The sequence below is a fragment of the Phyllobates terribilis genome, unplaced genomic scaffold (genome assembly GCF_046119375.1).
Source record: "Phyllobates terribilis strain yellow unplaced genomic scaffold, ASM4611937v1 Scaffold_1900__1_contigs__length_193379, whole genome shotgun sequence".
NCBI classification, from domain to species: Eukaryota; Metazoa; Chordata; class Amphibia; order Anura; family Dendrobatidae; genus Phyllobates; species Phyllobates terribilis.
In genome coordinates this window covers 148829-169544 of record NW_027364660.1, presented here as the reverse complement: position 1 = coordinate 169544, position 20716 = coordinate 148829, and the positions used below count along the sequence as shown (strand labels likewise).

General features: G+C 60.3%; 1 protein-coding gene across 3 annotated transcripts in view; it reads left to right on the top strand.

Moving 5' to 3' along the window:
• Window positions 1–17825, top strand: part of LOC141245566 (mitochondrial Rho GTPase 1) — a 39968-nt gene extending 22143 nt beyond the window's left edge. Inside the window, exons 18-20 of one of the 3 annotated variants that reach the window (XM_073669073.1) lie at window positions 965–1087; window positions 10604–10741; window positions 16739–17825. In XM_073669073.1, the coding sequence (XP_073525174.1) occupies window positions 965–1087; window positions 10604–10741; window positions 16739–16856 (379 nt within the window). In that variant the 3' untranslated portion in view covers window positions 16857–17825. The remainder of the gene's footprint in view (window positions 1–964; window positions 1088–10603; window positions 10742–16738) is intronic. The other 2 variants (XM_073669074.1, XM_073669075.1) reach the window with 2 other exon arrangements.
• The last annotated feature ends 2891 nt before the right edge of the window (window positions 17826–20716 follow it).

Here is a 20716-nt window from a genome sequence, read left to right as displayed (position 1 = left end):
GGACGTCCCGTCGCGCGCCGCTCCTGGGTCGCCGCCTTTAGGAGGTTTTGTAATGTGCGGGGGATTCCCTCATACATCGCCCTTTAGTGGCCAGGTGCGGGCAGTGCAGGATTGTGTGACCAGGACTGGGGTCAGCAAACATTTCTAACAACTAAATGTGTGAACAAAAATATTTCACTCCTTGACACTGAGCGGCGACACTGAGCGCGGGGGAGGGGGGGGGGGTGACACTGAGCGTGGGGGGGGGGGTGACACTGAGCGCGGGGGCTACACTGAGCGCGAGGTTGACCCTGAATGCGGGGGCGACACTGAGCGCGAGGACGAGCTGCTGTTATATTCATGTTTGTACATAGAGGGGTACATCGAGGCTACGCGGCCTACTTCATGTTCTCCCGCTTGGACCAACATCATGCCCCCCTCCCTCCAGTGGTCTCATAAATAGACATGGAGGCCTCTCGGGGGCTGGCTGGGGGAGTGCCCTCCAGGAGGCGGGGCTGGATGGGGGAGCGCCCTCCCGGAGGCGGGGCTTGCTGGGGGAGCGCCCTCCCCGAGACGGTGCTGGCTGGGGGAGCGCCCTCCCCGAGGCGGTGCTGGCTGGGGGAGCGCCCTCCCTGAGGCGGTGCTGGCTGGGGGAGCGCCCTCCCTGAGGCGGTGCTGGCTGGGGGAGCGCCCTCCCTGAGGCGGTGCTGGCTGGGGGAGCGCCCTCCCTGAGGCGGTGCTGGCTGGGGGAGCGCCCTCCCTGAGGCGGTGCTGGCTGGGGGAGCGCCCTCCCTGAGGCGGTGCTGGCTGGGGGAGCGCCCTCCCTGAGGCGGTGCTGGCTGGGGGAGCGCCCTCCCTGAGGCGGGGCTGGCTGGGGGAGCGCCCTCCCGGCGGCGGGGCTGTCCTTCCTGGGGTCATGTATACTGTGTGCTGATGGTGGGCCGTGTGCAGCTTCTGACCCTGTGTCTTCTGTGTGTCTCCGCAGTCACGCCCGGCTCCGCTGCCTCTGTACCTGCAACAGGTGTACGTTCTGCCTGTGTCAGAAGCTGCTGCACTCTGACCTGCTCCAGGCCGTAAAGAACAAACTCTTCACCTCCATTGTGACCAGGTCCTTCATCTTATTCTCCAGTCTGACCACTAACCGCTGCCCACCGTCGGGTCTGCTGTATGCTGCGTGCTCCGTATACTGGGCCGCGCACATATCTACAGTTATATGAAAAAGTTTGGGCACCCCTATTAATCTTAAGCTTAATGTTTTTTAAAAATTGGTGTTTTTGCAACAGCTATTTCAGTTTGATCTATGTAATAACTGTTGGACACAGTAATGTTTCTGCCTTGAAATGAGGTTTATTGTACTAACAGAAAATGTGCAATCTGCATTCAAACAAAATTTGACAGGTGCATAAGTATGGGCACCTCACCAGAAAAGTGACATTAATATTTAGTAGATCCTCCTTTTGCCTCTAGTCGCTTCCTGTAGCTTTTAATGATTTCCTGGATCCTGGATGAAGGTATTTTTGACCATTCCTCTTTACAAAACAATTCCAGTTCAGTAAAGTTTGATGGTCGCCGAGCATGGACAGCCTCTTCAAATGATCCCACAGATGTTTAATGATATTCAGGTCTGGGGACCGGGATGGCCATTCCAGAACATTGTAATTGTTCCTCTGCATGAATGCCTGAGTAGATTTGGAGCGGTGTTTTGGATCATTGTCTTGCTGAAAGATCCATCCCCTGCTTAACTTCAACTTTATCACTGATTCTTGAACATTATTGTCAAGAATCTGCTGATACTGAATGGAATCCATGCGTCCCTCAACTTTAACAAGATTCCCGGTGCCGGCATTGGCCACACAGCCCCAAAGCATGATGGAACCTCCACCAAATTTTACTGTGGGTAGCAAGTGTTTTTCTTGGAATGCTGTGTTTTTTCGCCGCCATGCATAACGCCTTTTTGTATGACCAAACAACTCAATCTTGGTTTCATCAGTCCACAGGACCTTCTTCCAAAAAGAAATTGGCTTCTCCAAATGTGCTTTTGTATACCTCAGCCGACTCTGTTTGTGGCATGCTTGCAGAAACGGCTTCTTTCGCATCACTCTCCCATACAGCTTCTCCTTGTGCAAAGTGCGTTGTATAGTTGACCGATGCACAGTGACACCATCTGCAGCAAGTTGATGCTGCAGCTCTCTGGAGGTGGTCTGAGGATTGTCCTTGACTGATCTCACCATTCTTCTTCTCTGCCTTTCTGATGTTTTTCTTGGCCTGCCACTTCTGGCCTTAACAAGATCTGTCTCTGTGTTCTTCCATTTCCTTACTATGTTGCTCACAGTGGAAACTGACAGGTTAAATTTCTGAGACAGCTTTTTGTATCCTTCCCCTGAACAACAATGTTGAATAATCTTTGTTTTCAGATCATTTGACAGTTGTTTTGAGGAGCCCATGATGCCACTCTTCAGAGGAGATTCAAACAGGAGAACAACTTGCAAGTGGCCACTTTAAGTAGCGTTTCTCATGATTGCATACACCTGGCTATGAAGTTCAAAGCTCAATGAGGTTACAAAACCAAAAAAAGTGCTTTAGTAAGTCAGTAAAAAGTAGGTAGGAGTATTTAAAACAAGAAAATGATAAGGGTGCCCATACTTATGCACCTGTCAAATTTAGTTTGAATGCAGATTGCACATTTTCTGTTAGTACAATAAACCTCATTTCAAGGCAGAAACATTACTGTGTCCAACAGTTATTACATAGATCAAACTGAAAGAGCTGCTGCAAAAACACCAATTTTTATAAAACATTAAGCTTAAGATTAATAGGGGTGCCCAAACTTTTTCATATAACTGTATATGTATGTATATACAGCCGTGACAAAACTATTGGACACGTCACCAATGTAAATCCATTGGTAAAGGTGCTATTGACATGAAATTCTCCCCAGATCTCGGGAACAATCCATCCAATCCACACAGGAAAGAAATCACCATAATGTCCATAAATGATGTGTAATAATGAGAAATGGCACCAGGAGAAGTACTGACCACACAAAGAAAGAGAGGAGCAAAAAGTCCTGGAAAGTCCTGACACCGTCTGAGATCTATCAGTAGCTAGAAAGCAATCCTGCCACCTAGTGACCAATAATATCAGCTGATTCACCTGATGGCCGATAAATAGGTGCTACGCAAGAAACATCGTATGATGGGGAAAACCAGTGAGCTGTCTCAACACCTTCACAACCTTATTGTTGTAAAACATCCTGATGGCATTGGTTACAGAAAAATTTCTAAACTACTGAAGGTTCCAATGAGCGCTGCTGGTGCCATAATCTGTAAGTAGAACGAACAGTTTCACCATGAACCGGCCACGACCAGATGCTCCCCGCAAGAGTTCACCCTCAACCGGCCACGACCTGATGCTCCCCGCAGGATTTCACCATAAACCTGCCACAACCAGGTGCTCCCCGCAAGATTTCACCCTAAACCGGCCACGACCAGATGCTCCCTGCAAGATTTCACCCTAAACCAGCCACGACCAGATGCTCCCCGCATGATTTCACCCTAAATCGGCCATGACCAGATGCTCTCGCAAGATTTCACCCTAAACCGGCCACGACCAGGCGCTCCCCGCAAGATTTCACCATAAACCAGCCACGACCAGGTGCTTCCTGCAAGATTTCACCATAAATCGGCCATGACCAGGTGCTCTCCGCAAGATTTCACCATAAACCGGCCACGACCAGATGCTCCCCGCAAGATTTCACCATAAACCGGCCACGACCAGGTGCTCCCCGCAAGATTTCACAATAAACCGGCCACGACCAGGTGCTCCCCGCAAGATTTCACCATCAACCAGCCACGACCAGGTGCTCCCCGCAAGATTTCACCATAAACCAGCCACGACCAGGTGCTCCCCGCAAGATTTCACCATAAACCAGCCACGACCAGGTGCTCCCCGCAAGACTTCACCATAAACCGGCCATGACCAGGTGCTCCCCGCAAGATTTCACCATAAACCGGCCACGACCAGGTGCTCCCCGCAAGATTTCACCATAAACCGGCCACGACCAGGTGCTCCCCGCAAGATTTCACCATAAACCGGCCACGACCAGGTGCTCCCCGCAAGATTTCACCATAAACCGGCCACGACCAGGTGCTCCCCGCAAGATTTCACCATAAACCAGCCACGACCAGCTGCTCCCCGCAAGATTTCACCATAAACCAGCCACGACCAGGTGCTCCCCGCAAGATTTCACCATAAACCGGCCACGACCAGGTGCTCCCCGCAAGATTTTACCATAAACCGGCCACGACCAGGTGCTCTCCGCAAGATTTCACCATAAACCGGCCACGACCAGGCGCTCCCCGCAAGATTTCACCATAAACCGGCCACGACCAGGTGCTCCCCGCAAGATTTCACCATAAACCAGCCACAACCGGTCATTTCTCCTTATTGCACACACTTTATGGATATCTATGGTGGATTGAACAGGTTGTTTCCAAGATCTGGGGAGAATTTCATGACAATAGCCCCTTTACCAATAGATTTACGGAGTACATTGCTGACGTGTCCAATGCTTATGTCACCGCTGTGTATACACATTATTTAGCATGTCTCCTGTATACCTGATATCAGTACTGTATCTGCACGGCCGGCAGAGTTACAAGAGGTTCCCCGCAGCTTCTAAACCCAATAATTAATCACCGTCCCTGTAATCTGGCATCCGATAATCTGGATTGGAGTGGCGTCTTCCTTCTGTACAGTCAGGGTCAGAAATATTTGGACAGTGACACAAGTTTTGACATTTTAGCTTTTTACAAGATCCAGTCCTATAATCAATCTGGGCGTAAAGTGCCGACTCTCGGGGGATTCACATCCTGATTGGGGGAAGGGTTCAGGAAGTACAGCTCTGTATTTTGGAGCTGCAACTTATTAAAGAGATCATAAGTAATTGGACAACTATCTCAGAATCTCGTTAGTGGGCTGCATGGGCTTCTCCCTCGTTAATCCATCATCAGTGAAGCAGGTAAAAGGTCTGGAACTGATTCCAGGTGTGACATTTGCATTTGGAAGCTGTTGCTGTGAACCCACAACATGTGGTCAGAGCAAAAGAAACAGACCATCATTAGACTGAAAAAAAGAAGAAATCCATCAAAGAGCAGAATGTTAGGAGTGGCCAAAAGAACAGTCTGGTACAAAAGAAAAAAGAGAGCGCCCTTGTGAGCTGGGAACTCAGAAAGGTCTCGAGCTGATTCTAGATGTGGCATTTGCAACTGGAATCTGTTGCTGTGAACCCACAACATGCGGACAAAAGAAAAGCAGACCATCATTAGGCTGAAAAAAAGGAAGAAATCTACAGTTGGTATATTCTATAAGAAAAAAAGAGAGCGCCCTGGTGAGGTGGGAACTCAAAGACCTGGAAAGCCTCCGAGAAACCGGTGATGGCCTCCAGACTTAAGGCTGTCATTGCTGCAAGGATTCTCCACAAAGGATTAAACATGGACATTTTATTTATGGGAAAGTGAATTTACTTCTGAGCACCCCCAAAAGTCTCCCCTTCAATTACAAAACTAGCAGCCTGCAGAGCTGAAATCACGAGGGTTCGTCACTGGCCAAAGGTTTCTGGCCCTGATTGTGTGCTCCTGATCTCTCGTTTCTGCCCCTGTGCTTCTCATAGCTGAGGGGCTGTTACAGTGTGTCCAGACTAGAGGATTCTCTGGGGACTTCAGGTTGACACATGGTAACAAGCGGTCAGGTCTGCAGAGATGTCACCCACTGTAACGAATCCTCAGCTGCGATCAGTGCAGCTCCTGTTTCCATTCACTGCCGGCCAGAAAGCAGCCGAGCGTTTCATGAAATGCTGGAAACTGTCAGGAGATGGCAGCAGCATATAGACGGGCTGGCAGCAGCCTGAGGTCGGGCAGAGCCCCTGATTCCGGGGATGTCGCTGCACCGCTCCCTGCACAACTACAGAGCACCTGAGTGCTGCACTCTGCATAACCCCACCCCCAGGGTGCAGTGTAACCCCGCCCACAGATGCTACCTAGCCCCGCCCACATCTCTATAAATCCGCCCACAGCACTGAATGGCTCTTCCTGTGTACACTGTGCATAGTCAGAAAGTTGCCAATCAGTAGAGGGAGTCAGGGTCTCTGCCCCGATACCTGGCTGCTGCTCTGAGGTGGGGGAGCAGGAACTGACATTGTCTTTAAAGTTTGCCGGTCGGCTGCGGTGATGCCGGATTACAGGGTCTGGTGTGTCCTGTAGCGTCCTGCGCTGCCTGCCTTGCCCTGGCGTCGTCATGGCTGGTGCAGGGTGCTGCGTACTGCACTGCTGTCCAGCCGCTGCATGTCGCCATTCCGCCCAGACACCTGGAGCTGCCGCTCTGCTTTATCCGCTGTTTGTTGCTGTCGGCAGTGCTCATGGGAGGAATGCTGCCACTAGTGGTAAAACGCTGCTACTGTATGTGTATGACCAGGGGTCCGCCAGTCTGCGGAGGGGAGGAGGAGCGCGGTCCTGCAGTCTGCGGGGGGGAGGAGTAGCGCGGGCCTGCAGCGTGCGGAGGGGAGGAGGAGCGCGGTCCTGCAGCATGCGGAGGGGAGGAGGAGCCCGGTCGTGCGGAGGGGAGGAGGGGCGCGGTCCTGCAGTCTGCGGAGGGGAAGAGTAGCGCTTTCCTGCAGGGCGCGGAGGGGAGGAGGAGCGCGGGCCTGCAGCGCGCGGAGGGGAGGAGGAGCGCGGGCCTGCAGCGCGCGGAGGGGAGGAGGAGCGCGGGCCTGCAGCGCGCGGAGGGGAGGAGGAGCGCGGGCCTGCAGCGCGCGGAGGGGAGGAGGAGCGCGGGCCTGCAGCGCGCGGAGGGGAGGAGGAGCGCGGGCCTGCAGCGCGCGGAGGGGAGGAGGAGCGCGGGCCTGCAGCGCGCGGAGGGGAGGAGGAGCGCGGGCCTGCAGCGCGCGGAGGGGAGGAGGAGCGCGGGCCTGCAGCGCGCGGAGGGGAGGAGGAGCGCGGGCCTGCAGCGCGCAGAGGGGAGGAGGAGCGCGGGCCTGCAGCGCGCAGAGGGGAGGAGGAGCGCGGGCCTGCAGCGCGCAGAGGGGAGGAGGAGCGCGGGCCTGCAGCGCGCAGAGGGGAGGAGGAGCGCGGGCCTGCAGCGCGCAGAGGGGAGGAGGAGCGCGGGCCTGCAGCGCGCAGAGGGGAGGAGGAGCGCGGGCCTGCAGCGCGCAGAGGGGAGGAGGAGCGCGGGCCTGCAGCGCGCAGAGGGGAGGAGGAGCGCGGGCCTGCAGCGCGCAGAGGGGAGGAGGAGCGCGGGCCTGCAGCGCGCAGAGGGGAGGAGGAGCGCGGGCCTGCAGCGCGCAGAGGGGAGGAGGAGCGCAGGCTTGCAGTATGGGGAGGGGTATAGGCTCCTCGGGCCCTCCTCCTCTTGTTGGGGTGTAGGCTCCTCGGGCCCGCCTCGTCTTGTTGGGGTGTAGGCTCCTCGGGCCCGCCTCCTGTCACCCCATGTCTTATACTCTAGACTTGCCCTTGTCCTCTGTGGCCGCATCCTGAGCCTCGTGACATTTGTTGAGCTCTGTTATACTGTACTCTCCTCCAGAGCTGAAATCATTATTCTACATTCCTCCAGACACAGTGAGAGCATCCCCCAGCAGGAGAGTCGGGTTCCTGACTGTTACCTACTGAATGGTTTATTGTGCTGAAATGGCGGATGATCTCTGTGTTAATCATACTTGGGTGAATGAGAACCAGCCCTGCCCCCAACAACAAGACCGGCTCCTCCCCCCGCTCTGGCCCCCAATAATGAGACCGGCTCCTCCCCCCGCTCTGGCCCCCAATAATGAGACCGGCTCCTCCCCCCGCTCTGGCCCCCAATAATGAGACCGGCTCCTCCCCCCGCTCTGGCCCCCAATAATGAGACCGGCTCCTCCCCCCGCTCTGGCCCCCAATAATGAGACCGGCTCCTCCCCCCGCTCTGGCCCCCAATAATGAGACCGGCTCCTCCCCCCGCTCTGGCCCCCAATAATGAGACCGGCTCCTCCCCCCGCTCTGGCCCCCAATAATGAGACTGGCTCCTCCCCCCGCTCTGGCCCCCAATAATGAGACCGGCTCCTCCCCCCGCTCTGGCCCCCAATAATGAGACCGGCTCCTCCCCCCGCTCTGGCCCCCAATAATGAGACCAGCTCCTCCCCCCGCTCTGGCCCCCAATAATGAGACCGGCTCCTCCCCCCGCTCTGGCCCCCAATAATGAGACCGGCTCCTCCCCCCGCTCTGGTCCCGATAACGAGACCGGCTTCTTCCCCCGCTCCGGCTCCCGATAACGAAACCGGCTTCTCCCCCCGCTCCGGCTCCCGATAACGAGACCGGCTGCTCCCGATAACGAGACCGGCTGCTCCCCCCTCTCCGTCTCCCGATAACGAGATTGGCTGCTCCCCCCTCTCCGGCTCCCGATAACGAGATTGGCTGCTCCCCCCGCTCCGGCTCCCGATAACGAGATTGGCTGCTCCCCCCGCTCCGGCTCCCGATAACGAGATTGGCTGCTCCCCCCGCTCCGGCTCCCGATAACGAGACCGGCTGCTCCCCCCGCTCCGGCTCCCGATAACGAGACCGGCTGCTCCCCCCGCTCCGGCTCCCGATAACGAGACCGGCTGCTCCCCCCGCTCCGGCTCCCGATAACGAGACCGGCTGCTCCCCCCGCTCCGGCTCCCGATAATGAGACCGGCTGCTCCCCCCGCTCCGGCTCCCGATAATGAGACCGGCTGCTCCCCCCGCTCCTGCTCCCGATAATGAGACCAGCTGCTCCCCCGCACTGGCCCCCTATAATGAGACCGGCTTCTCCCCCACTCTGGCCTTCAATAATGGTGAGACCATCTCCCAATAATGAGACTGGCTTCTCCCCCCACTCTAGCCTCCAATAATGAGACCGGCTACTCCCCTCGCACTGGCCTCCAATAACTAGACCGGCTCCTCTCTCCGCACTGGCCTCCAATAACGAGACTAGCTCCTCCCCCCGCTCTGGCCCCCAATAATGAGACCGGCTCCTCCCCCCGCTCTGGCCCCCAATAATGAGACCGGCTCCTCCCCCCGCTCTGGCCCCCAATAATGAGACCGGCTCCTCCCCCCGCTCTGGTCCCGATAACGAGACCGGCTTCTTCCCCCGCTCCGGCTCCCGATAACGAAACCGGCTTCTCCCCCCGCTCCGGCTCCCGATAACGAGACCGGCTGCTCCCCCCGCTCCCGATAACTAGACCGGCTGCTCCCCCCGCTCCCGATAACGAGACCGGCTGCTCCCCCCTCTCCGGCTCCCGATAACGAGATTGGCTGCTCCCCCCTCTCCGGCTCCCGATAACTAGATTGGCTGCTCCCCCCGCTCCGGCTCCCGATAACGAGATTGGCTGCTCCCCCCGCTCCGGCTCCCGATAACGAGATTGGCTGCTCCCCCCGCTCCGGCTCCCGATAACGAGACCGGCTGCTCCCCCCGCTCCGGCTCCCGATAACGAGACCGGCTGCTCCCCCCGCTCCGGCTCCCGATAACGAGACCGGCTGCTCCCCCCGCTCCGGCTCCCGATAATGAGACCGGCTGCTCCCCCCGCTCCGGCTCCCGATAATGAGACCGGCTGCTCCCCCCGCTCCGGCTCCCGATAATGAGACCGGCTGCTCCCCCCGCTCCGGCTCCCGATAATGAGACCGGCTGCTCCCCCCGCTCCTGCTCCCGATAATGAGACCAGCTGCTCCCCCGCACTGGCCCCCTATAATGAGACCAGCTTCTCCCCCACTCTGGCCTTCAATAATGGTGAGACCATCTCCCAATAATGAGACCGGCTTCTCCCCCCACTCTAGCCTCCAATAATGAGACCGGCTACTCCCCTCGCACTGGCCTCCAATAACTAGACCGGCTCCTCTCTCCGCACTGGCCTCCAATAACGAGACTAGCTCCTCCCCCCGCTCTGGCCACCAATAATGAGACCGGCTACCCCACCGTCCTGTCTCCCATAACAAGGCCAGCTCCTCCCCCTTTGCTGCCCTCTGGTTGCGGGCTCCTCTTCCTTTGCTGCCCTCTGGTGGTGGGCTCCTCTTCCTTTGCTGCCCTCTGGTGGCGGGCTCCTCTTCCTTTGCTGCCCTCTGGTGGCGGGCTCCTCTTCCTTTGCTGCCCTCTGGTGGTGGGCTCCTCCTCCTTTGCTGCCCTCTGGTGGCGGGCTCCTCCTCCTTTGCTGCCCTCTGATGGCGGACTCCTCCTCCTTTGCTGCCCTCTGGTGGCGGGCTCCTCTTCCTTTGCTGCCCTCTGGTGGCGGGCTCCTCTTCCTTTGCTGCCCTCTGGTGGCGGGCTCCTCTTCCTTTGCTGCCCTCTGGTGGCGGGCTCCTCCTCCTTTGCTGCCCTCTGGTGGCGGGCTCCTCCTCCTTTGCCGCCCTCTGGTGGCGGGCTCCTCCTCCTTTGCCGCCCTCTGGTGGCGGGCTCCTCCTCCTTTGCCGCCCTCTGGTGGCGGGCTCCTCCTCCTTTGTCGCCCTCTGGTGGCGGGCTCCTCCTCCTTTGCCGCCCTCTGGTGGCGGGCTCCTCCTCCTTTGCCGCCCTCTGGTGGCGGGCTCCTTCCTTTCAGCATGTAGTGTGGGGCTCTGGGCCCCTGGTGACAGCCCCTGTGTGTCTGTATAAGGTTGAGGTCCTGGGTAGACGTCCTGGGAGAGGCGCTGATGACGGATGCGGAGAGCAGCCTAGGACATCAAGTCCTCCCCATCTCCCACATGGAACATTCCATCTTCATGGAATCATCCGCAGAGCAGCCGGCGGGCAGGTACCAAGACGTGTGCCCTCAGAGGGGTGTGCCCGGGCCTGTACTAATCCTCCCCGGGCCTGAGTGTGCATGGACTGGCTGTATCTAACCTGAGTCCGCGTTGTTCTGTGTACGCAGCACCGCTGCCATTGGTTGGCTGAGCGGTTCAAACGTGAGACAGACTAGATGCTGCTTCCAGTGCTGCGTCAGATGACCTCACGTCTACTAGAGCTTCCCCGTGGTGATGGCGTCGACTAGAGCGGGGCATCCCCCTTGGTGAGGGCGGACCAGTGCAGAGCGTCCCCCCTTTGTGAGGGCGGCGACTAGAGCGGGGCGTCCCCCGTGGTGAGGACGGCCCAGTGCAGAGCGTCCCCCTTGGTGAGGGTGGCGACTAGAGCGGGACGTCCCCCGTGTAGAGGTCGGCGACTAGAGCGGGGCGTCCCCCGTGGTGAGGGCGGTGACTAGAGCGGGGGGCGTCCCCCGTGGTGAGGGCGGTGACTAGAGCGGGGCGTCCCCCGTGGTGAGGGCGGTGACTAGAGCGGGGCGTCCCCCGTGGTGAGGGCGGTGACTAGAGCGGGGCGTCCCCCGTGGTGAGGGCGGTGACTAGAGCGGGGCGTCCCCCGTGGTGAGGGCGGTGACTAGAGCGGGGCGTCCCCCGTGGGGAGAGCGGTGACTAGAGCGGGGCGTCCCCCGTGGGGAGGGCGGTGACTAGAGCGGGACGTCCGCCGGGGTGAGGACAGCCCAGTGCAGAGCGTCCCCCTTGGTGAGGGTGGCGACTAGAGCGGGACGTCCCCCGTGTAGAGGTCGGCGACTAGAGCGGGGTGTTCCCCGTGGTGAGGGCGGTGACTAGAGCGGGGCGTCCCCCGTGATGAGGGCGGTGACTAGAGCGGGGCGTCCCCCGGGGTGAGGACGGCCCAGTGCAGAGCGTCCCCCTTGGTGAGGGCGGCGACTAGAGCGGGGCGTCCCCCTTGGTGAGGGCGGCGACTAGAGCGGGGCGTCCCCCGTGGTGAGGTCGGCGACTAGAGCGGGGCGTCCCCCGTGGTGAGGTCGGCGACTAGAGCGGGGCGTCCCCCGTGGTGAGGGCGGTGACTAGAGCGGGGCGTCCCCCGTGGTGAGGGCGGCGACTAGAGCGGGGCATCCCCCGTGGTGAGGGCGGTGACTAGAGCAGGGCGTCCCCCGTGGTGAGGGCGGCGACTAGAGCGGGGCGTCCACCGTGGTGAGGGCGGTGACTAGAGCGGGACGTCCCCCTTGGTGAGGGTGGCGACGAAAGCGGGGCGTCCCCCGTGTAGAGGTCGGCGACTAGAGCGGGGTGTTCCCCGTGGTGAGGGAGGTGACTAGAGCGGGGCGTCCCCCGTGTAAAGGTCGGCGACTAGAGCGGGGCGTCCCCCGTGTAAAGGTCGGCGACTAGAGCGGGGCGTCCCCCGTGGGGAGGGCGGCGACTAGAGCGGGGCGTCCCCCGTGGGGAGGGCGGCGACTAGAGCGGGGCGTCCCCCGTGGGGAGGGCGGCGACTAGAGCGGGGCGTCCCCCGTGGGGAGGGCGGCGACTAGAGCGGGGCGTCCCCTGTGGTGAGGGCGGCGACTAGAGCGGGGCGTCCCCCGTGGTGAGGGCGGCGACTAGAGCGGGGCGTCCCCCGTGGTGAGGGCGGCGACTAGAGCGGGGCGTCCCCCGTGGTGAGGGCGGTGACTAGAGCGGGGCGTCCCCCGTGGTGAGGGCGGTGACTAGAGCGGGGCATCCCCCGTGGGGAGGGCGGTGACTAGAGCGGGGCGTCCCCCGTGGGGAGGGCGGTGACTAGAGCGGGGCGTCCCCCGTGGGGAGGGCGGTGACTAGAGCGGGGCGTCCCCCGTGGGGAGGGCGGTGACTAGAGCGGGGCGTCCCCGTGGTGAGGGCGGTGACTAGAGCGGGGCGTCCCCCGGGGTGAGGACGGCCCAGTGCAGAGCGTCCCCCTTGGTGAGGGCGGCAACTAGAGCGGGGCGTCCCCCTTGTTGAGGGCGGCGACTAGAGCGGGGCGTCCCCCTTGGTGAGGGCGGCGACTAGAGCGGGGCGTCCCCCTTGGTGAGGTCGGCGACTAGAGCGGGGCGTCCCCCGTGGTGAGGTCGGCGACTAGAGCGGGGCGTCCCCCGTGGTGAGGGCGGTGACTAGAGCGGGGCGTCCCCCGTGGTGAGGGCGGCGACTAGAGCGGGGCATCCCCCGTGGTGAGGGCGGTGACTAGAGCAGGGCGTCCCCCGTGGTGAGGGCGGCGACTAGAGCGGGGCGTCCACCGTGGTGAGGGCGGTGACTAGAGCGGGACGTCCCCCTTGGTGAGGGTGGCGACGAAAGCGGGGCGTCCCCCGTGTAGAGGTCGGCGACTAGAGCGGGGTGTTCCCCGTGGTGAGGGAGGTGACTAGAGCGGGGCGTCCCCCGTGTAAAGGTCGGCGACTAGAGCGGGGCGTCCCCCGTGTAAAGGTCGGCGACTAGAGCGGGGCGTCCCCCGTGGGGAGGGCGGCGACTAGAGCGGGGCGTCCCCCGTGGGGAGGGCGGCGACTAGAGCGGGGCGTCCCCCGTGGGGAGGGCGGCGACTAGAGCGGGGCGTCCCCCGTGGGGAGGGCGGCGACTAGAGCGGGGCGTCCCCTGTGGTGAGGGCGGCGACTAGAGCGGGGCGTCCCCCGTGGTGAGGGCGGCGACTAGAGCGGGGCGTCCCCCGTGGTGAGGGCGGCGACTAGAGCGGGGCGTCCCCCGTGGTGAGGGCGGTGACTAGAGCGGGGCGTCCCCCGTGGTGAGGGCGGTGACTAGAGCGGGGCATCCCCCGTGGGGAGGGCGGTGACTAGAGCGGGGCGTCCCCCGTGGGGAGGGCGGTGACTAGAGCGGGGCGTCCCCCGTGGGGAGGGCGGTGACTAGAGCGGGGCGTCCCCCGTGGGGAGGGCGGTGACTAGAGCGGGGCGTCCCCGTGGTGAGGGCGGTGACTAGAGCGGGGCGTCCCCCGGGGTGAGGACGGCCCAGTGCAGAGCGTCCCCCTTGTTGAGGGCGGCAACTAGAGCGGGGCGTCCCCCTTGTTGAGGGCGGCGACTAGAGCGGGGCGTCCCCCTTGGTGAGGGCGGCGACTAGAGCGGGGCGTCCCCCTTGGTGAGGGCGGCGACTAGAGCGGGGCGTCCCCCTTGGTGAGGGCGGCGACTAGAGCGGGGCGTCCCCCTTGGTGAGGGCGGCGACTAGAGCGGGGCGTCCCCCTTGGTGAGGGCGGCGACTAGAGCGGGGCGTCCCCCTTGGTGAGGGCGGCGACTAGAGCGGGGCGTCCCCCTTGGTGAGGGCGGCGACTAGAGCGGGGCGTCCCCCTTGGTGAGGGCGGCGACTAGAGCGGGGCGTCCCCCTTGGTGAGGGCGGCGACTAGAGCGGGGCGTCCCCCTTGGTGAGGGCGGCGACTAGAGCGGGGCGTCCCCCTTGGTGAGGGCGGCGACTAGAGCGGGGCGTCCCCCTTGGTGAGGGCGGCGACTAGAGCGGGGCGTCCCCCTTGGTGAGGGCGGCGACTAGAGCGGGGCGTCCCCCTTGGTGAGGGCGGCGACTAGAGCGGGGCGTCCCCCTTGGTGAGGGCGGCGACTAGAGCGGGGCGTCCCCCGTGTAGAGGTCGGCGACTAGAGCGGGACGTCCCCCGTGGTGAGGGCGGCGACTAGAGTGGGGCGTCCCCCTTGGTGAGGGCGGCGACTAGAGCGGGGCGTCCCCCTTGGTGAGGGCGGCGACTAGAGCGGGGCGTCCCCCTTGGTGAGGGCGGCGACTAGAGCGGGGCATCCCCCTTGGTGAGGGCGGCGACTAGAGCGGGGCGTCCCCCTTGGTGAGGGCGGCGACTAGAGCGGGGCGTTCCCCGTGTAGAGGGCGGTGACTAGAGCGGGACGTCCCCCGTGGTGAGGGCGGTGACTAGAGCGAGGCGTCCCCCGTGTAGAGGTCGGTGACTAGAGCGGGACGTCCCCCGTGGTGAGGGCGGCGACTAGAGCGGGGCGTTCCCCGTGTAGAGGTCGGCGACTAGAGCGGGGCGTTCCCCGTGTAGAGGTCGGCGACTAGAGCGGGGCGTCCACCGTGTAGAGGTCGGTGACTAGAGCGGGGCGTTCCCCGTGTAGAGGTCGGTGACTAGAGCGGGGCGTTCCCCGTGTAGAGGTCGGTGACTAGAGCGGGGCGTTCCCCGTGTAGAGGTCGGCGACTAGAGCGGGGCGTCCACCGTGTAGAGGTCGGCGACTAGAGCGGGGCGTTCACCGTGTAGAGGTCGGCGACTAGAGCGGGGCGTTCCCCGTGTAGAGGTCGGCGACTAGAGCGGGGCGTCCACCGTGTAGAGGTCGGTGACTAGAGCGGGGCGTTCCCCGTGTAGAGGTCGGTGACTAGAGCGGGGCGTTCCCCGTGTAGAGGTCGGTGACTAGAGCGGGGCGTTCCCCGTGTAGAGGTCGGTGACTAGAGCGGGGCGTCCACCGTGTAGAGGTCGGTGACTAGAGCGGGGCGTTCCCCGTGTAGAGGTCGGCGACTAGAGCGGGGCGTTCCCCGTGTAGAGGTCGGCGACTAGAGCGGGGCGTTCCCCATGTAGAGGTCGGTGACTAGAGCGGGGCGTTCCCCGTGTAGAGGTCGGTGACTAGAGCGGGGCGTCCACCGTGTAGAGGTCGGCGACTAGAGCGGGGCGTTCCCCGTGTAGAGGTCGGCGACTAGAGCGGGGCGTTCCCCGTGTAGAGGTCGGCGACTAGAGCGGGGCGTTCCCCGTGTAGAGGTCGGCGACTAGAGCGGGGCGTCCACCGTGTAGAGGTCGGTGACTAGAGCGGGGCGTTCCCCGTGTAGAGGTCGGCGACTAGAGCGGGGCGTCCACCGTGTAGAGGTCGGTGACTAGAGCGGGACGTCCCCCGTGGTGAGGGCGGCGACTAGAACGGGGCGTTCCCCGTGGTGAGGGCGGCGACTAGAGCGGGGCGTTCCCCGTGGTGAGGGCGGCTACTAGAGCGGGGCGTCCCCCGTGGTGAGGGCGGCGACTGGAGCGGGGCGTCCACCGTGGTGAGGGCGGTGACTAGAGCGGGACGTCCCCCTTGGTGAGGGTGGCGACTAGAGCGGGGCGTTCCCCGTGTAGAGGTCGGCGACTAGAGCGGGGCGTTCCCCGTGTAGAGGTCGGCGACTAGAGCGGGGCGTTCCCCGTGTAGAGGTCGGCGACTAGAGCGGGGCATTCCCCGTGTAGAGGTCGGCGACTAGAGCGGGGCGTTCCCCGTGTAGAGGTCGGCGACTAGAGCGGGGCGTTCCCCGTGTAGAGGTCGGCGACTAGAGCGGGGCGTTCCCCGTGTAGAGGTCGGCGACTAGAGCGGGGCGTCCACCGTGTAGAGGTCGGTGACTAGAGCGGGGCGTTCCCCGTGTAGAGGTCGGTGACTAGAGCGGGACGTCCCCCGTGGTGAGGGCGGTGACTAGAGCGAGGCGTCCCCCGTGTAGAGGTCGGTGACTAGAGCGGGACGTCCCACGTGGTGAGGGCGGTGACTAGAGCGGGGCGTTCCCCGTGTAGAGGGCGGCGACTAGAGCGGGGCGTTCCCCGTGGTGAGGGCGGCGACTAGAGCGGGGCGTTCCCCGTGGTGAGGGCGGCGACTAGAGCGGGGCGTCCCCCGTGGTGAGGGCGGCGACTGGAGCGGGGCGTCCACCGTGGTGAGGGCGGTGACTAGAGCGGGACGTCCCCCTTGGTGAGGGTGGCGACTAGAGCGGGGCGTCCCCCGTGGGGAGGGCGGCGACTATAGCGGTGCAGAACTTCTTCTGTAGCCAGTGTAGAGCGGTGCAGAGCATCTCCCTGTAGTCGGGGCAGTGCAGAGTGTCTCGTAGGCAGCATAGAGCGGTGGAGAGCGCCCCCCAGGGTGAGAGTAGATTAGTGCAGAGTGTCTCGTAGGCAGCACAGAGCGGTGTTGAGCGCTCCCAATGGTTTATTTGCAGTGTTTCATGACGTTCATACTTGCAGCATCGTCTGGGGGATGGTGGGAGTTGCAGTGCAGTCTGGCGGTAGCACGGCGGAGCTGGCGCAGGCTTCTTCCTGATGGCTTTTTCTCTTGCAGGCACATGTCGCAGGCGGAGCTGAAAGGCTCTACCTTCTGGCTCCGTGCCAGTTTTGGTGCCACCATCTTTGCGGTGTTGGGATTTGCAATGTACAAGGCTCTGCTGAAACAGCGATGATCCAGGAGGTGCCATCGCTCCGCCCATGGACTCTAAGCTCCGCCCATGGACACTTAAGCTCCGCCCGTTTCCCCGCCTGGAATTATTTATTCATTGTATGATCGTTGCGTGTGGATTTTCTCACCCGTTTCCAGTATTGGGTCCCAGCGACCCCCACAGGACCAGGGCCGTGACCTGCGGACATGACGCCGTCCACCTCAGCCCGATCTGTGGACTCTATGATGGACACGAAGTGCCAAACGCAGAACCAAGAGACATGGCGTGATTGGACTGCGCGGGCTGATGCCATGGAGCTGCCCCGGCCGTGGATCAGACATGGCGGACAGCGAGTAATCTGCGCTCTTCCTGTAAATAATATACATACCCGGATGTCCGGCTGCCTTCCTGTAAAGCCCCTCCCCTTCTCCCCTACTTCCTGTAAAGCCCCTCCCCTTATTCATGTAAAGCCCCTCCCCTTCTCCCTGCAGACCTGCCTTCCTGTAAAGCCCCGCCCCTTCTCCCTGCAGACCCCGCCCCCGCGGAGCAGAGTTTTCTTGGTCTGAATGTGAAGATAAGATTGCGCTATTTTTCTACGGCAGCATGTGAGGTTACTGCCATTAAATCCTACACCGACTCGTGTATTTTTGGAATTCGCGATGAGGACGCCATATAGTGGGAGTCTATGAATTTTTGTTACCCCTCCCCCCTCTGATTATTTTTCTCCCGTGTGATTGGTGACGTTTCACATTCAGACGACCGCACTATTCATTGTGCACGTTTTATTTATGTGGTGGTTAAACCCCGCCCATCACCACTGGCCCCACCCCCTACTCCCATCATAGCCTATGGCCACTGCACATCAGAAGCCCCGCCCACCACCGCCTTTCCCACTGGGCAGCACACGCCTATCACAGCAGTAACCACTGGGGGGCTGCTCCTCTTTTTCATCACTTTGTGTGGTCTTCATTAAACTCCACCCTGTGTACCGTTCCAGCTGCCACCACTCTTATTTCATGTCCTACAGCGCCATCTGATCCTGGGAAAGCTGGGTGACAGCCAGCATGGCCGCCAGCCGCTGATACCCCTCTCATCCCTGCACTGACATTGGGGAGGGGGAGTAATATTAGCGTTAACTCTTCTTTCCCAAACACCGAGCCAAGAAATGGTTTCAGACAAGGAATGGTGAGTGGTATGGAAACCATCAAACTGCTGCTGTTTACTGATCTGTCATTGCGCAACAGGGCTGATCGCCTACAGCTCACAGCGGTCTCCCTATCTGGAGCCACTGTGGATGCAGCCGCCATAAAAAGCACAGCACCTGAGACATCCTGACAGTGAGGTGTGACTGGAGAGGACATTCCTCTACTCTTTCCACAGATCTGTGGATCCTGACCATGCAGTTCGAGGAGAAGCTCAGAGTGATGTGGAAGGCAGAAGATGGGTCAAGGAAGAGGAGCTCAGAGTGATGTGGAAGGCAGAAGATGGGTCAAGGAAGAGGAGCTCAGAGTTATGTAGAAGGCAGAAGATGGGTCAAGGAAGAGGAGCTCAGAGTTATGTAGAAGGCAGAAGATGAGTCAAGGAAGAGGAGCTCAGAGTTATGTAGAAAGCAGAAGATGGGTCAAGGAAGAGGAGCTCAGAGTGATGTAGAAGGCAGAAGATGGGTCAAGGAAGAGGAGCTCAGAGTTATGTAGAAGGCAGAAGATGAGTCAAGGAAGAGGAGCTCAGAGTTATGTAGAAAGCAGAAGATTGGTCAAGGAAGAGGAGCTCAGAGTTATGTAGAAGGCAGAAGATTGGTCAAGGAAGAGGAGCTCAGAGTCATGTAGAAGGCAGAAGATGGGTCAAGGAAGAGGAGCTCAGAGTCATGTAGAAGGCAGAAGATGGGTCAAGGAAGAGGAGCTCAGAGTCATGTAGAAGGCAGAAGTTGGGTCAAGGAAGAGGAGCTCAGAGTCATGTAGAAGGCAGAAGATGGGTCAAGGAAGAGGAGCTCAGAGTCATGTGGAAGGCAGAAGATGGGTCAAGGAAGAGGAGCTCAGAGTCATGTGGAAGGCAGAAGATGGGTCAAGGAAGAGGAGCTCAGAGTCATGTGGAAGGCAGAAGATGGGTCAAGGAAGAGGAGCTCAGAGTCATGTAGAAGGCAGAAGATGGGTCAAGGAAGAGGAGTTCAGAGTTATGTAGAAGGCAGAGGACAGATCCAGGAGGAGGAGCTCAGAGTTATGTAGAAGGCAGCTGACAGATCCAGGAGGAGCAGCTCAGAGTTAAGTAGAAGGCAGAGGACAGATCCAGGAGGAGGAGCACAGAGTAATGTAGAAGGCAGAGGACAGGTCTAGGAGGAGGAGCACAGAGTAATGTAGAAGGCGGAGGACGGGTCTAGGAGGAGGAGCACAGAGTAATGTAGAAGGCGGAGGACGGGTCTAGGAGAAGGAGCACAGAGTAATGTAGAAGGCAGAGGACAGGTCTAGTAGGAGGAGCACAGAGTAATGTAGAAGGCAGAGGACAGGTCTTGGAGGAGGAGCACAGAGTAATGTAGAAGGCAGAGGACGGGTCTAGGAGGAGGAGCACAGAGTAATGTAGAAGGCAGAGGACAGGTATAGGAGGAGCACAGAGTAATGTAGAAGGCAGAGGACAGGTCCAGGAGGAGGAGCAAAAAGTAATGTAGAGAGCAGAGGACAGGTCTAGGAGGAGGAGCACAAAGTAATGTAGAAGGCAGAGGACGGGTCTAGGAGGAGGAGCACAGAGTAATGTAGAAGGCAGAGGACGGGTCTAGGAGGAGGAGCACAGAGGAATGTAGATGGCAGAGGATGGGTCTAGGAGGAGGAGCACAGGAATGTAGAAGGCAGAAGACAGGTCTAGCAGGAGGAGCACAGAGTAATGTAGAAGGCAGAGGACAGGTCTAGGAGGAGGAGCACAGAGTAATGTAGAAGGCAGAGGACAGGTCTAGGAGGAGGAGCACAGGAATGTAGAAGGCAGAAGACAGGTCTAGGAGGAGGAGCACAGAGTTTTGTAGAAGGCAGAAGACAGGACTAGGAGTATGAGCACAGAGTAATGTAGAAGTCGGAGGACGGGTCTAGGAGTAGGAGCACAATAATGTAGAAGGCGGACGACAGGTCTAGGAGGAGGAGCTCAGAGTAATGTAGAAGGCCGAGGACGGGTCTAGGAGGAGGAACTCAGAGTAATGTAGAAGGCAGAGGACGGCTCTAGGAGGAGGAGCTCAGAGTAATGTAGAAGGCAGAGGACGGGTCTAGGAGGAGGAGCACAGGAATGTAGAAGACAGAGGACAGGTCTAGGAGGAGGAGCACAGAGTAATGTAGAAGGCAGAGGACAGGACTAGGAGGAGGAGCACAGAGTAATGTAGAAGGCAAAGGACAGGTCTAGGAGGAGGAGCACAGAGTAATGTAGAAGACAGAGGACAGGTCTAGGAGGAGGAGCACAGAGTAATGTAGAAGGCAGAGGACGGGTCTAGGAGGAGGAGCACAGAGTAATGTAGAAGGCAGAAGACAGGTCTAGGAGGAGGAGCACAGAGTTTTGTAGAAGGCGGAAGACAGGACTAGGAGGAGGAGCACTGAGTAATGTAGAAGGCAGAGGACAGGTCTAGGAGGAGGAGCACAGAGTAATGTAGAAGGCGGAGGACGGGTCTAGGAGTAGGAGCACAGTAATGTAGAAGGCGGACGACAGGTCTAGGAGGAGGAGCACAGAGTAATGTAGAAGGCGAAGGACAGGTCTTGGAGGAGGAGCTCAGAGTAATATAGAAGGCAGAGAACAGGTCTAAGAGGAGGAACTCAGAGTAATGTAGAAGGCAGAGGACGGGTCCAGGAGGAGGAGCTCTGAGTAATGTAGAAGGCAGAGGACGGGTCTAGGAGTAGGAGCACAGAGGAATGTAGAAG